Genomic DNA, 15,960 nt, shown 5'->3' on the forward strand with positions numbered 1-15,960 from the left:
TTGTAGGTAGCATAATTATTCTAGCATCCCAAATGCATTACCTTGCATGTACATTCACCTGTATTAAGCCTAATGTGCCATTTACTTTCCCAAGCTTTCACTTTATCAAAACCCTTCTGCAGAGAAATGTTATCCTGCTCTGATTTCACTACCTTACATTAGGGGTGCGCAAACTGAGGGGGCACAAGATTTTTCAGGGGGAGCGCGGCGGCTGCAGAGGCCCCGCGCTCTTCCCCAAGGAATTTAAATTAAATGCCGCGGGTCATGTGACCCCTCAACATCATTTGACCCCGGAGACAAGGTAAGGAAGGGGGAGCGCGAGCAGGCAGGGAGACGCAGCGGCAAAGATTACGCACCCGTCTTACATAACCGATTTTTCAAACATGGACTTGTTTCTTTTTCGGGGTGAAAATTCTTCCACTGGATGAGTTATCAGACTTTAAAAAAAATGTTTTTTTTCCCCTTTACATAGACTGCCACCCTCTGGAGAGAAGGAGTATGGCACTGCCTTTTTCCAGTTCTAATGAAAAGTTTTTATAGACTGCAGAGATCCAAGATGTGGTTGCAGAGTATTGCTTGTGTTGTAAAACTGGGCTATGAATATGATCAGTTAATTTTCAGGGTTCAAATACAGCCATCATATGACTACAAACACCTGCATACTGTAGGCCTTTTTTTTTTTTAGTGTTAGGACCCTTGAGATGTGGTCTGCCTTGGAGGGGCTCACAACACTTTGGCCAAAGGGTTAAACTAAAAGACCATTTTATTCAAAAGAGATTATATATATATCGGCACTGTACCGTGTATCTGTGTTAATGGATGTAGCACTCAGCTCTGTGTGTTTCATGTTCTGTCTCTGGGTTTAAATACTGTAGGCCTCCAAGTACATGCACCACATATTTCTCATACTAAAGGACAGTAACACATTTTGGATTTGTTAGCCTATTGCATTCTAAAAGAAATTGCTGCTATCTTACGTTCTAATCAGAATATCTGATGTGGCCTTACTAACTAGCCTCAACTGTCACTTGTACAGGAAAAAGAAAATAGATTATTTTCTACATTGAATGCTGTAGAAACATGACAGAACTTGAAGTAGATACACAGAAATTCTTCACAAATGCTTTGAATGGGTTCAAATCAACGCAAAGGTTTTTTCTGCACACTACTTTCAGTGAGCAGCACTGTATGGATCATAACATTTTTTTTTTTTAAATTATGTGGGCCGAGAACATGTATTTTAAATGAAACATGTCACAGAAATTGTTAGTGATGTTTTTAATTAAAAATCAAAATACAATTTGTAGTGACAAAACACAAAGAAATTTGATTTAGAACGCACGTGCTCGGCCCACACCCTGTATTGGCTATTCACACTGAATTCTTTGTGTGTCTGTGTGACAATGTGTGGGGGTGGGTTGTTTTGGCTCCGTATTCTCTTCTCCTCTGGTGCTGCTGCCCATGCGCAACTTGCTGCTGAGTTTCAAAGGCATCTGCTGTGTCCTCTTCTACTTTGGTGGTGCTGCTGCCGCCCACACGCTACGTGGTGCCAAGTTCGAGGCCTCTGTGCATGTGTGGAGGGGTACAGCTCTTGCTGGCTATGGTCAGAGCCTCTGCGCATGCGTTGAGGGGGGTGGCAACAGCTGATCTATGCGCAGATGTCGACTTAGCGCTTCTGCCGATTGCCACAGACGACTGTGGGCATGGAGGCAAGTGTTGGCCTCATCTACAAGCACGGTCACTTCCATAACATATTTCAGTCTCCTGGATAACAGATTATGCCCACAAAGACATTTCACCAAAAAAAAAACAAGTGCCCAGTACGCCATTTTTGCGTTTTGTCACTGAAACTGTATATTGATTTTTGAATGAAAGACTTTAGTATAATTGTTCTCTTTTTTCCTGCATACTCAAGCTCTTTCTGCGTGCATGAATTGGCATACGGACAGTCCCTCCAAACAGTGCACACATCTTTAACCAGCTATTCATTTATAGGCTCCAGTCAACCAATAGGAGCAGGGGGGTCAGACAATTAGCATGCCACAGAGCTCTAATTATTCTTTACTACAAGGAATGTCCTAGTTCTGGGAAGAGACCTTTTCTGCAGATGATTATACTATGTTGTAGATCAGCGGTGCGCAAAGTGGGGGCACAGAGGCACCGGGCTCTTCCGAGGCATTCAAATTAAATGCTGGGGTATTGCGCAGCCTCTGTAACAAACTTGTTCAGATGCATTGGTGTGACACATCCCCATGTCAACGCGACATCAAATGACACTGCGGTGTGTTATGCAGTGATGTCACACAGCTGTCTCCATGGTAATGAGGTCACGTGACAGCCGTAGTGTCATTTCATGCTGCCAAGCAAGGCGGAGCAGCTCCAAGAGTTTGCACTCCCCTGCTGTTAATAGTAGCTTTTACCTTTCTTGGATGCTTTACAAAATATAATAACACTGGATTTAGAAACAATGTACAAAGTCTTCATTGCAAATAAATCAACCTCTTTCAGAGAAAAGCTTTGACAGAATTCCCAAGGAAGTAGGTAGAAACCCACCCCCCCCCCAGTAACTGTTTTAGAGAGGGCTCACCCCCATCTTAGAATGTGGGGAAACAAAACAAAAAAAAATAAAACATTTTTTCTCCCTTTGCACAGTGTGAGCTGTGTATCAAGCTGTTGGCAAGGAGATAAATAAATATAAGAGCCTGAATGGAGGAGGCTGGGGGCACGACCTCCAAATGGATGTGAGGCAATTTGCATATCCAGCACATTCACTCAGTCATGTGAGCTTGATTTAAAGATCACAGAACCAAAAAATAAAATAAACTCACCATGTCAAGGCAATTACAATGTTTGCAAATATCTTAAAAGCAAATGCCTATGACTTGTTCTGCATGTAACTATGTGAAGCATAGCTTATACTGTGTGCAATAGCACTTGCGTGCACCCCAAGTACAAATTGCAGGATCCCTCAGAGGTTGCCCCTAGCTCGAGCACTAGAAAAATGGTCTTTTACAGCAATGGCCACATCATGTGAGCAGTTCAGCCAGTCACAGCAAACCAGCTCTGTGATGTCATAGCAATACCCTGCTCATCACCCGAAACATGGTACAGAAAGTGTTGGGGCATTTGCCATGCATACAATATAATTTCAGCCTAATATGACAAACTCTCTGCATATGCCTTGCCACCTTGGCCGTGAAAAAAAAAACAAAACAAAACCACAGACATGTCTAACCCTGATCTCCTAGCACAGTGGTTCCCAAACTTTTTCGGTTCAAGGCTCCAAGGCGATCAGGATTTTTCCGCAGCGCCCAAAGTAAAAACTAAGGTGTATATACATACCCAACAGTTGCAGTGCGCAGTTGGTGTCTCAGGCCTCGGTCCCGCTGCGCTCGTTGGCGCGGGCGGCCATGTCGCGAGTTCCTCACCAGCAGGGGAATCCTCGCGAGCCGGTCCCGGTCCCCCCTGGCGGCACAGCTGACTACACGCTGTGGCGCGTCAGCCGCTATGGGACACAAGAAAATGGTGTTCCCTAGCGTTGACGCGTCACGTGGTGTGGCTGTGAGCCAATGGGGAGGGGAGGCTTCGGGAGGAGGAGAGGCTTCGGGGAGCGGGGAGGAGTGTGGAGTGAAAGCAGGTGAGTGCCTGTCTGTGTGTCTGAGTGCGTGCGTGCCTGTCTGTGTATATGAGTGCCTGTGTGTGTGTGTTACTTACCCTCAGTAGCTCCAGCCCGAGTCCGTGGAGGGAGCGGGGGAGAGTAGCGGGTCCCTCCACTCAAGCCACGCCCCCCCTCCCACTGCCGCCCACCTCCCGCTCCCTACAGACCGCATATCGCGGTCTGTGTAGTGTCAGCGCACCGCCTGTCTGCAGTGCGGGCGCGCTGACTCTGGGAGCGGGGCCTTAGCCTCACTCACAGACCCCTCTCTCTCCCGCAGACAGAGGGGAGTGGAGGAAAGGCAGGAAATCCGTGCAGGCACACACTACACACATATTAGGCCAAGGCCCCGCTCCCAGAGTCAGCGCACCCGCACTGCAGACAGGCGGTGCGCTGACATACACAGACCGCGATATGCGGTCTGTAGGGAGCGGGAGGTTTGACAGGGAGGGGGCGTGGCTTGAGCGGAGGGACCCGCTACTCTCCCCCCCCCCCCTCCCTCCACGGACTCGGGCTGGAGCTGCTGAGGGTAAGTTTAAACACACACACACGCAGGCACTCACCTGCTTTCACTCCACACTCCTCCCGAAGCCTCCCCTCCCCATTGGCTCACAGCCACACCATGTGACGCGTCAACGCTAGGAAACACCTTTCTCTTGTGTCGCCTAGCGGCTGACACGCCACAGCGTGTAGTCAGCTGTGCCGCCAGGGGGGACCGGCTCGCGAGGATTCCCCTGCTGGTGGGGAACTCGCGACATGGCCGCCTGCGCCAACGAGCGCAGCAGGACCGAGGCCTTACACACATTGAAGAGCAGAGGCAGCGACAGATGTGAGGGGGGTGGGTTTGGTGGGGGGGGGGGGGGGGGGGGGGGGGAGGAGATCCGTGCAGGTAGTTCCCTTAACACAGTCACTGGGCAGGCAAATGTACAACTCTCCCTTCTATCATCCCCCTACCTTCTCCTACCAGCCGGGGCAGAAGGGGACGGGACACGGCGCAGACAGAGCAGGAAGGCAGACACACAGTGTGCTCTGCACAATGCCCTGCCCCCGGCTTCCTCTCTGCCTACAGGATGGTGGGGAAGATAATTGCGGCGCCGCTCTAGGCAAGCCGCGGCGCACCAGGGCACACAGATTGGGAACCGCTGTCCTAGCATATACAAAGCTTCCACGGTAGCTTGAGATTCTGGGATATGACATGTAAATGAGCAGTGTCACCTGTTGTGTCAAATCCATTTTAACTTAGACCAGTCTGAGACATGTGAATGTTAAAGTGATTTGTATTTGTTGCATGCAGTATTACAATGCTTTAAAAGCTTAATCATTCCCTCACGTCAGAGAGGGATGAATGTGGAACTGGTCTGCAGAGGCTACAAATCTTGCTTCACATCCACTTACTTTTATTTCAATACTACAGAACTCCAACAGCCCCCACAGAAACCTGTGCAAACTGTTACAATATCTGAGCTTCTGGAAGCAGTGAGCAAGCATCTGTGAATTTAGTAAACAATTTATATTAAAAATGGAACCACCATAATTCTACCAACCCCTGCTCAAAATGCCATTTGCCAACTAAATCAGTTCTTGTAACAAATCTATCATTTGTACCTAAAGTTATCACTATGACAATTGCTGTTGGCAAACTCTAAATTGACCCTTTCATTTGGTTACTGTCAAAACCATGTACCAACGCAGGGAAATCTGGTCTTCTCAAAATGCTAGCTTTTGCATTGTGATCTCCACCCTCATCCTGAACAAGTTGTACTGAAATAAGTGCACTGTCAAACAGTGACATTATTACAGGCAAACTTCAGATTTGAGCACCAATTTAACCCACAAAGCCATTGCTATGAACCCAAATTTACATCCCACAAGACGCCTCTCCAGAACGAGTAGCTGCTTTCCAGCAGTATTGCTAAAGTAAACAAACAAGGCTCAACCACCCCCCCCCCCCCACAAACTACTTTCCATCCAAAAGTGCAATGTGCCTAAATGGCAAACTTTTATTTCTTCATTAGGACAAGTGCAAAGGAATTGTAATGACATTTTTTTAACCTACAGTAAGTAAAGCATTAAACCACACGAGTGAAACCACAACAGCTAGATAGCCCACCACATGTGCATGTTGATATGAAAGCACTTTGTTTAACTTACACACCACTTGCTTATTAAGGCATAAGTGTGGGGGTGGAGGAGAGAATCTGGCTGTAATGGTCAGTATAGCTACTAAAGCATTTTACGCTGCACGGTTTACAAGTGCATGTTGAAGTAGAAGTTATGCAGACTTGCTGAGAGCCACAGCAGAGAAACGGACTTCTCCATGTCCACGTTCGGTAAACTGTCGGCAGATTTTGGCTGCATCCTACAACAGAAGAAATGGGTCATCGATTATGACGGTACACTTTAGCCTTGTCTAAACTTTTTGTATTTTCTTTTGCTGCCATCAGAAGTTAACAATTAGGCTGCGCTTAGTGCCTTGAGATGGCACGCTGCTCGAAAAACAATTGGCTCAGTCGCCAGCACAGCACTTCTAGTAAGCGCAACGTTGTGTCTGGAAAATTGGAAGCCAGGTCCATTTGATTTTTTAAAGACAGTTGCCACATGTGACTGTCTCTAAACCAGTCAAATTGCGCAGCTCGCCCCTTTAGTGACATCACTGGTGACAGTCGCTAAAAAATTATAACTGTTGCTGGTGGCGACATCGGTCACATCGCCAGCTCTATAAGCATGGCCTTACACTTAATCTCTTCAAGTACCTCTCAGGACCCTTATGATCAACACCTTTTTCTAGACAAGATCACTTTAATTGCTCTGGGAGTGTTTAACAATAGGACTAGTCTCTTCTGTTGGTCATTGGCATGGGGTCACAACCATTAAATTGCTACACATGCCAGTCACATGTTCTCAATCCTGGAAGACCTGCAGCACTATCTTCTGGCAAACCAAGTGTTAATAACTATCCTAGTCATAGGGCAGTTCTCATTTAACTAGATTCACACCCATGTTCTACATTAAATGCATTGCTTGATCAGAGTTCAAGCTAACCTGTTACATTTGACATTGCTCAATGTCCAATTTAAACATGACCATATACAGAGAAAGATGCAGTTTGTACCTTCAGTAAGGAGTCTTCAGAAGTAGCACCATGAGTAACAGGAACTGGAATTCTCCCATCTAAAGAATTACATTTTAGAGTGCCATCATTTGCACGAATATTTAGAAAATTGAACAGAATTAGTACAGAGAAAATTAGCACTTCAGTATTAAGTGCTACTGTTGAGAACCTTACTGTGAACAGGGGGTCTAGTAGATTTTAGTGAAGATTTAAGCCTTGAAAGATAAGGTTATTTTTGCATTTATAAAATGAACGTTTGTTGAACTGCTGATCACTTACAGCATATGTCATTGACAAACAAATTATATTTAATTACAAACAGGGATTTAATAATTTAACCCAAGTACAAACAAAATACAAGTTGCCCAATTAAGGAAACCATCCATTCTGTTTCCCTTGAACATGTTTATGCCATTAGCTTGGTGGCAGGTATAACTGCCACTTCAATTTGAATCCAATGAAATATCAATTTGGCAAACCTGAAAATGGTGATCATGCCTTTGGAGCAAGGTATGCTGTAAATACTGAAAATTTGGAAATGTAAGGTCTGCATGTTAAAGTATTTAAATACCAGAAGGACAAAAGAAAAAAAAGAAGAAAAAAAAATATAGGGATTTCTTGGTTCCTTCTGTGCTGCAATATTAAAGATCTGCTGTTCATACAGATTACAGGAAATGGCTGATCTGGCCTGTGACACTGAACATTGAGACTGGGATTATACAACAGGACAGCTCCTTTAGCAATGGGTTCAATGTGTGTGTGCTGCTAGATAAGCAACATGCCATCCGAGTTAGAAGTTTACTTAAATAACTGCTGGTATATAAAAAAAAAAAAGTCACCAATATTAAAACATGGAGGCTTCAGGCCTTCCGAGGATTTTGGCCATATATTTAAAGCCAATATTTAAGTGTACGCAATTAATATTGAATCTACAACTTTAAAATGGCATAATGTGTAGTCTAATTCAGAGGTTAGCTACATTGATGCAAGGGTGATTCAATTTATGAAAACCCCCTTAAAATGGGAGCATTTGAATATCTTTTTCAGAGGGACAAGCATGCAACAAGGAGTTTGTCAACTCGTGTCACTCCTAAAGGTTACATGAAGTCTATTCCGTAATGAGCAAAAACATTTGAGTTAAAGTGGCATGGCAAGTATAGCATGTTCATTCTTTAAATACAGGGGTGCACAAACTTTTGGCGCTGCGCCCCTGACTTGTTAGTGTCAAATGGCACTGGGGTCATTTGACACTGTTGCCTGAAACCAAGGTATGCAAGTTAGAGGCCTCATGTGCCGCCCTCCCGGCATTTAATTTAAATGTTTTGGGGACGAGCGTGCCCCCAACTTTAGAAGAACCCTTTATATACATACATTTCTAAGGGGGAGGGGGAAACATGCATTAACCTACAATTTAAAGATTCACTTACCAAGCTCATACAGATGTCCATCAATACCAGTAAACAATATGAAGTGGAAGTTTATGGATTCATCCTCCTGCAGGAGGAAATGATTTGTAGCAAACTTTTTTTTAAAGCAAATTTAACAGTTGACCTATTTGGTTTATGTTACAAGGCATTTCCTAAATGTACATGTGTACTGCACAGATATCTGAAGTAAGAATCCATGATTATGCTGCAATATAAAGCAGATAGACTCAGACCTTACTGTGGGGTTTAATGGATTGAGATGGTCACAGTTTAAAGACAAGTGCAATTTAGAGCAGCAGTCCATGATTTTTTTTTTTAGACATCTACATGACTTAAGCACTTTATAACCAGATGCTCCATTGTGTGTCAAATATGAAGTGCCTGGGAGGTTAAAATGACCAAAACAAACTCTCCAGACATTACAAGTTAGGCTGGGATTATGGTGCCAGCAATGCTGCATACGCCCAGCAAGCACTCTGTAGTGGGCTATGCAAGTTACCCCCAGTGCCTGCCGAGTGAAGCAGCACATTGACAGCATTTTGCAAATACAAATTGTGTATTTTCAGGCGGCTGACGTCAGTGCACGTGAGCTGGTTCATCCAATGAGGGCAAACCAGCTTTGACACATCCATCTCCTGCAGCTAAATTTACAAATGGCTTGGGCTGCAGGAGTGTGTGCAGCGGCTTTCGCATGCAGCGACCATAATCACAGCCGTAGTCAGGCTTCTGGAGGAAACTGTTTAAAGTGGCAAACAGCGACACCAAGACAGTTGTAAGGTGCCTCAGCTACATAACCAAGAGCAGCTTCACAAGTGGCTCTTCTGTAGATCTACTACACCAGCAGGTTACATTAACTAAGGTGATGGATACAGAAGCCAAATAACAGGGAATTGGTTTAAAGAGCAGTGGTGGGCAACATGATCTACTTAAAGTGTTACATGGGAGGCCCTAAAGCCCCACAAAGTGGTGTGTCTCAGCCACTGTTGCCTGCCAATAAGGCACAGCTTAAGACTGGACCACCGCTTTCTGCTTCCCAGTAAATACTTGGAATATAAGCCACATTACATTTTGTACAACATTTATTGGGAAACCAGTGGTGTTCTTTTCCTTGTCATGCTCCCATCCCACTTGAATGAGTTGGCGTTTGTACATGCAATGTGTATACACATGTCTTGGGCCTGCTGCAATTTGGGGTGAAACAGTAAATAGTTACTGGCATGTTATTCAGGAGAGTTACCTGAAGCAAGTTAAAAGATTTGCCATAAATGTTGCATATTAATGACATTCTATCGTTGGGGTCTCATCCACACCATAACTGTTATATAGTTCAGCCTAAAAGTCCTTCAATTAAGTTGTATGGCAATATATAAAAACCAGGTAGCAAGTTAGTTGTGGATGTTATTTTAAGACATTCAAGAGCTCAGTGGGGCAGATTTCATAACAGGACAGTTTTTAGAAGTGTCTGGTTCAAACTAGCAGGAGTTCATGTGGCACAGATTGGCAGATTAAAAATGTGAGCAACACGTTAGATTAGAGATTGGCTTTGAAACCTTACCCTGCATTGTCCTTCAGCTGCAATAGAGTTGTGGGCAGACTGTATGGTCTAAGAAACAAAGAGATAGTTGAAATGTGTTCTTAAAGGCATCACAGGGGTGTTGAGAAGCAACTGCTCCCCATTTGAGCTCCTTAGCTAAGCAAGTCAATGTGACAGCTCTTAAGGACCTTTTGCTGCTCCATGCAAAGTGTAGGCAGGTGTCACTGCATACATTTCTGAAAAGTAGCTCACTGAAGAACTATGGGTTCCAGAGCGCTAGTGAGTGCATGTATGATAGGGGCTATAGGTAGGTATGTTACATAAATATATATCTCAAGAATTTGTGTAACAGTATACAATACCTCATTTTTTTCCAGGAGTTTTGACCTGTCATCTGGCGAAAGAGCAGCAGATTCGTCTAGATAGTCCTTTAAGGCAGACTTCTCAGCTGTATGTTTAAAAACAAAAACAAAGATGAACCAGCCCCATTCACCTCAGCTTTAAAGGTTGATTAAGGGTAATATTTTCTGAAGTAGTCAAATAAAAGGTTGTGAGGAAAAGATGGTAATTGAGGTACAATATAGCCATATTTGGCAGCTTCTCATGGCAATGTATTTTGCTTCCCCTGAAATCTACAGGCTCTGCACCAGGAGTCCCATCAAGCAGGTAGTACAGCTTAGATAAGCATCACTAAAGGTTGATATGGGCAAGAACACATGATCGGTTTAAAAAAAAAAAAAAAAAAAAAAAAAAAAAAAAAAAAAAATAGATGACGTGCGTTTCCTCGGTGTTTGTTGTGCCACTGGGTTAGAAGGAAGTTGGGCAATTACTGGTGTTAGGGGGCAGTCCTCACTATTGGGAGGCAGGTGGCAGGGGGGGCGGTTACTGGTGTTAGGGTGGCAGTTCTCGGTGTATGAGGTGGGGAGGGGCAGTTATCTGTTAGGAGTGTTTGAGGAGGTGGGGACGGGCATTTTACTGGTTGGAGGGCGTTGAGTGGAGGGGATGGTAGGTTTAATATGGGTACTTTCCTGATAACAGGAATATGGCTCCGGATAACAGGAATTGGCTACAGATAACAAGAAATTACCCAATACTAGTATGGCAATACCTGCATTTAATTATTGGAAAAATAGCCTCTTATTCGGACATAGAAAATACTTTCTGTAAGATAATGTCAAGACTTCAAAAACAGCATTGCTGTTAAGGATGAAAATACTCACCAAATCCCAGTTTCTCTTTGTTATTGGCAACAGCATGGATAAGGCCAACTGTACCACATGAGTTAGCAATGGTCTGCCTCATGAAATATACTTTGGAATTTGTTTCTTTCCCCTTAAGCCCTTCCATTTGCTTTTCTCTGAAGCTTTCATGCTGTTAAAACAGGTGGATATAACCAACACTTAAACAAAAATACATTGAAAACCACGGTTCTACATTTAGGCAATAACTGTTTTACCAAATATGGTGGGACCACTGCTCACTGACAAATATTATACAAGGCAGATATATATAAAGCATTACATAGACTGGGAAAAAATATTTAGCAACTCCATATGACAATTTGGCCTGTTATTTGCATACGTTAGGCTTCCAAACTGGCTCCAGCCCAGTTTTCCCCACCAGTGATATGGCAATTGAGTAACACAGCAGTCATTTAAGTGTTCAAGAACAAATTAGAATCTCCTGAGTTAAGTAAACTATGAAGCTTAATAGCTATTGAACACACTTCATTATAAATAATAATTGCTTTAAGCCCTCAAGCCCGGCACCTGCTTTGTCACAGCAAGGGATGCTTTGATGACCAAGCACATTCAGAAGCAGTGCTGCTTAAGCTCAGAAGCCACCACCCTACCTGCGGAGTGAGTGGGAAGAGGAGCAGCACTGCACAGACAGGTGTGGGGACAGAGCCCAGGGATTCTTCCTCAAAGCCCAGGACATCAACAAATTTCCAACCATCCGACACCCCCAGCTTGGTCAGCATCTGCACACAAAGAAACCGATGAGTTCAACACATGGCAGGCACTGCCACTTTAACCCAACTGCAAGAACAGACCAAGCACCACATTTGCAAGGTTATGGAACCTGTACACCAATATGGCATCTAAAGACCCAACTTTAGGAGTGGTCTCCAGAGACTGGATTAACCAGTCCCTACACTTGGCTTCGCCACTACAACTGCAGTTAGCAAGGCTATATGATAAAGCAGCATTTCATACTGTAGTTATTGTACAATTGTGTTGCCAGTTAGAATTTAACTTTAGATATCTGACCTGGTCCAGTCAAGGTTATTGAATGTCAATATATTGAAATTGCAGCCCAAACTACATAAACTGGATAAATCCCATTCCAATAATCTGGAATAAGGGGTTAATTGTTGCATAGTTAAAAGCAAAGATTGTTATAGTGGAGACCTGTAAGAGCAGAATGCAGTCCATGTGCTCCCGAGGGGAAAGTGGGTGTGTCCGGTATGCTGCAGTGTAAACCAACCACTGCATCTAGCCCATAAGAGGGAGTAAATGGCACATGGGGTCAGGTCTTTTGCATGACTACAAATAGCAAACACTGGATGCTGGTCTACTACTGTGGCAATTAGCCACAGGCACACTTCAGGTATTGTTCAGGGACCCATGGCCACTTTAAAACAGGTGCAAGACCATTCATATTATAACTATGAAATGTAATTGTGACCATCGTTAACAGTGTTTGGGTGGTCAGACCTTAAGACCCATTTATATATTGCAGGGAGGGGAGGTCGTTGGGATAGGGAGTCCCTAGTGACTAGGGAGTATTCTTACCAAGTAGTGGTATTACACAACATTCAGCCCCACAGTACAATAGGTGCATAAAATACTATATACTACATGACATGGAGCGAGTGTAAAGGACAGCCTAAAATATTAATTTTTTAAATATACCACATGGCATTTAAGTCTGCATTGATCCCCTTTGGATTTCCTACATAGCCAAAGACAATCCATCTTTTCACTTAAACGCAAAGGGACCGCCCAAAAACAACAATTAATCTTGACAGTGCTAGTTAAGTAAATGTGCTAGTAAGGCAATTGGTGGCTCCAGTTGTGAGGAGAGCGTTAAACAGGCGATGAGTGCAGCAGGGACCACGCCCTGGATTATAGATAAATAAAGCATAATCAGAAGGAAATCTCATGTTAGAGTCCGAGCCGGGGTCCTGGTCCCCGCGAGGATGCTCCCATCTGGCAGCCAGGCCTCCGCATCCCCTCCCCCCGGACACTCACTTTGTTCAGCATCTAGAGAGATAAGAGGGGGCGAGATAAGAAACGAGTCAAACTCCACATAACAAAATACAGCCAGCGAGTGGGGAAAACGCACAGCAAGCCCCGTTACCTCCGGGTTGATTTCCATAGCTTTCCACTGCATGGCTGCGAAACAAACCGTTATCTCCCGAGCGGAAAGAAGATGCTGAACCTGCTGAACCGTCAGACCCGACTGAGAACAGAAGGCAACGCCTCGGCTGCTTTTATATAGCCGGACAGGTACCAACGCAGGCGCGAGAATGGGGGAGGGAGGGGGGAGGGATGGAAGATCAGCCGGTACCAATGCAGGGTAATAGGATACAGAAACCCCCTCTGGAATATTACCGAGTACGGTGGCCCTGAACCTGGGTTCCAGGTCGTGATGTCACCGGTGGGTGACGTTTGGGCGACCGTTGGATATGTCCTGTTTTAAAAAGTGCGCAACACGTTGTTGACTCCTATACAGATAGCAGCGCCCAGGCACATGATGTTTGTTCTGGAAGTTGCTAGCAAATCACAGAGATTTTTTTTTTAGTAATTAAAAAAAAAGAAAAGATGGTGGGGGGCTGTTCATTTAACCTCATTGTGTTACTAATGTTCAAGTCATTAGCTAAATTAAAGGTATTTAATATATATTATATATATATATATATTTATATCTATATCTATATATATATATATATAGAACAGGGTGGATAAATCATTGTTGAATTAGAAAAAAAAAGGCAAGTAATATACGAATAAATAATATTAATACGCCCACTTAGTGCTGCAGAGGACTGGATGTCCTGAATGTAGTGCATTGCTGTTAATGGTATGGATATACATGCCAAATAGATCCAGATCAAATGCATAATAATGATTCAGGCCATTCTTTCCCCCCCTCTTACTATGGTATAGCAAAGTTAGCAATAGGCAATCAAATGTGAATAACATAGCCTTCAACTGTACCTATTGTTTTATACCCTGTACCTATTGAAGCCAGTGGTACCTATTGTTTTATACCCTGTACCTATTGAAGCCAGTGGTACCTATTGTATTATACCCTGTACCTATTGAAGCCAGTGGTACTGTACATGTACCTATTTCTGCCTGTGTGTGTGAGTGGAGGAGATCCCCAATGCCTGTCTCCCATTGGTTGAAGCTCAGAACCTTCAGCTAATTATAGCAGCTTCAATGAAAATAGATGGCAGATTTGATAAATGATCAGCAGGTTATAGCGAATTTACCATCAGTTCTATTTGATAGGTATATACCTATGGGTAAATATAAAGAAAAATGAAAATACCAGTGTTTTATTAATAAAATGATTGTTGCATACAGATGTATGATGCACGGCGGTGGCGGCTGAAAAAGCGTACTGCTGCGTCTCCAGAGATAGTGCTGTCGCAGTCTCACTGCGGGGGGTTCATGCTTCCGGACCCACCCAAGGTCCTGTATCCCACATTGATAGAGGCACTGGAGTACCTATTTTTATTTGACTAATGTTGGAAGGTCTGAAATAATGGAGCGAGTTGGCAGGTACGTTTGGACCTGTCAAATCTGGTGTTGAATCTGTGGTCTTCGATATTACCATGTCATCATTTGAAGTTAGACTTTTATTTTTAATGTGAAATATCCTGTTTGGTTCAGCACTCCAAATCTCCCTCATTTGGGTTCCTGCACGTTGAAAGTCTATACTAGCAATGAATAAGGGCAAAAAGGAATTTTTGCTTTTCGCATTTCTTTATAAAAAAAGAAAAGCCTTTCCGTTTTATTTTCCTTTAACATTGTATATATAAATGCTTTTTTTTCACAGAGCTGATTTACCATGTTGATTTTATATAGGTACAACTAGAGGGTTTGTAGAACTACCCATTATAGCCATCTGTTTCCCTTACCGAAATCTTACTGTTTGAAGCACCCTCCAAAAAGTAAACTCCAAACAGTAACTACAGTAGAACACAAAAAAAACCCCGAATATCAGCTAATGAAGCAGAGTGGAAATGCGAAATAACGTTCTGTGAAGATGATAGCAATGTCCGGTGTGTTAAGTGGATAGCGGGGAGAGGGGAGACTAAATTAAGGGGTGATGTAAGGGAAATGAAGCAGGGTACTTAGGCTGCGGCCCCGCTAGCGCTGAGCGCTTGGCGAGATGACTTGCATATATATTTATATGCAAGTCCCCGCTCACGCGATGCGCGCCCGCGGATGCGCGGGCACACGCGATGCGCTTAAGTAAATAAAAAAATTATACTTACCTGCTCGCTCAATATTCGGCAATGCCGCCTCCTCCTCCCCCTGTGCGCGAGCAGACGCAGGACACCCGCCACGCATGCTTTGAGCGCCAGCGCGCTCAGCACTACCGGGTCTGCAGCCTTACAGAGAGGCAAGGAATCCCCACCAGGCTGTGTGACCCCTTGTGTAGCTTCTCCTTACCCCCGTCTCACTCAACACTGGTGAGTTCCCAAACTTTTTTCTAACAGCAAGCGGCAATCCCTTTGATCATCTCTCTATTTCAGTAACTACAGTAGGCCCATTGAATGTGTAGTGTGATACTGTAGGTATACTGACGCGAAATACTTCTAGTCTACCCAAGAGACTGCTAAATGATTGCAAAGTGGTACTTTAACTGCTATTTATTTTGCTCTGTGCCGCCACATTGAAAGAGCATAGCTCCAAATGTCACTACTTATTGCTGTGTCAAAAATGTATGTAAGGATGTGTATATATATATTATGATGGTTCCGCGCTGTCACTGACATAGGAAGCGCCATACTGTTCTTTTGCCAGTAAGGTCACTGAGTAAGAGTCAGGCTGCGCATGCGCGAGGAAAGCGCGCGAACGGCAACCAATCTGGAGAGACTTTGGGGGTTGCACTCTGAACTCTGAACTGTGGGAGAGTCAGCTGAGGCTGGGGACCAATAGGGTGCGAGACTCTGGATAGAGGAAACAGGATGCGTGTGGGCGGTGGGACACAC

At 44.1% G+C, this 15,960-nt stretch overlaps 2 protein-coding genes across 3 annotated transcripts in view; one reads left to right on the forward strand and one right to left on the reverse strand.

The window, feature by feature from the left end:
• Nucleotides 1–5,630: 5,630 nt before the first annotated feature.
• Nucleotides 5,631–13,428, reverse strand: UCHL1 (ubiquitin C-terminal hydrolase L1). Of its 2 annotated transcripts, none has more exons than XM_075567482.1 (9): nucleotides 13,346–13,428; nucleotides 12,983–12,994; nucleotides 11,581–11,709; nucleotides 10,949–11,099; nucleotides 10,091–10,176; nucleotides 9,750–9,797; nucleotides 8,195–8,261; nucleotides 6,768–6,826; nucleotides 5,631–6,014 (listed from the first exon to the last, which is right to left on the reverse strand). In XM_075567482.1, the coding sequence occupies exons 2-9, from the start codon at nucleotides 12,992–12,994 to the stop codon at nucleotides 5,928–5,930; spliced, it is 639 nt and encodes a 212-aa protein (XP_075423597.1). In that variant the 5' UTR covers nucleotides 13,346–13,428; the 3' UTR covers nucleotides 5,631–5,927. The 2 variants fall into 2 exon arrangements, with proteins under 2 accessions (XP_075423597.1, XP_075423589.1); XM_075567474.1 differs by lacking the exon at nucleotides 13,346–13,428 and adding an exon at nucleotides 13,092–13,243.
• An 891-nt stretch (nucleotides 13,429–14,319) lies between these two features.
• The window catches only part of APBB2 (amyloid beta precursor protein binding family B member 2), a 457,842-nt gene continuing 456,201 nt past the window's right edge, over nucleotides 14,320–15,960 (forward strand). The window contains exon 1 of the mRNA XM_075567343.1: nucleotides 14,320–14,521. The gene's annotated coding sequence lies outside the window, so the exon portion shown is untranslated. The remainder of the gene's footprint in view (nucleotides 14,522–15,960) is intronic.

The sequence above is a fragment of the Ascaphus truei genome, chromosome 1 (assembly GCF_040206685.1).
Source record: "Ascaphus truei isolate aAscTru1 chromosome 1, aAscTru1.hap1, whole genome shotgun sequence".
NCBI classification, from domain to species: domain Eukaryota; kingdom Metazoa; phylum Chordata; class Amphibia; order Anura; family Ascaphidae; genus Ascaphus; species Ascaphus truei.

What these genes read in the sequence shown, in the direction of transcription:
- UCHL1 (XM_075567474.1), bottom strand. Translation starts at nt 13,124, where the DNA reads ATGCAGTGGAAAGCTATGGAAATCAACCCGGAG. An exon ending in TCTTCCCACTCACTCCGCAG is followed by an intron (nt 11,100 to 11,580) that starts GTAGGGTGGTGG and finishes CTGTTTTAACAG; the next exon opens with CATGAAAGCTTCAGAGAAAA. An exon ending in AACTCCTGGAAAAAAATGAG is followed by an intron (nt 9,798 to 10,090) that starts GTATTGTATACT and finishes TTTGTTTCTTAG; the next exon opens with ACCATACAGTCTGCCCACAA.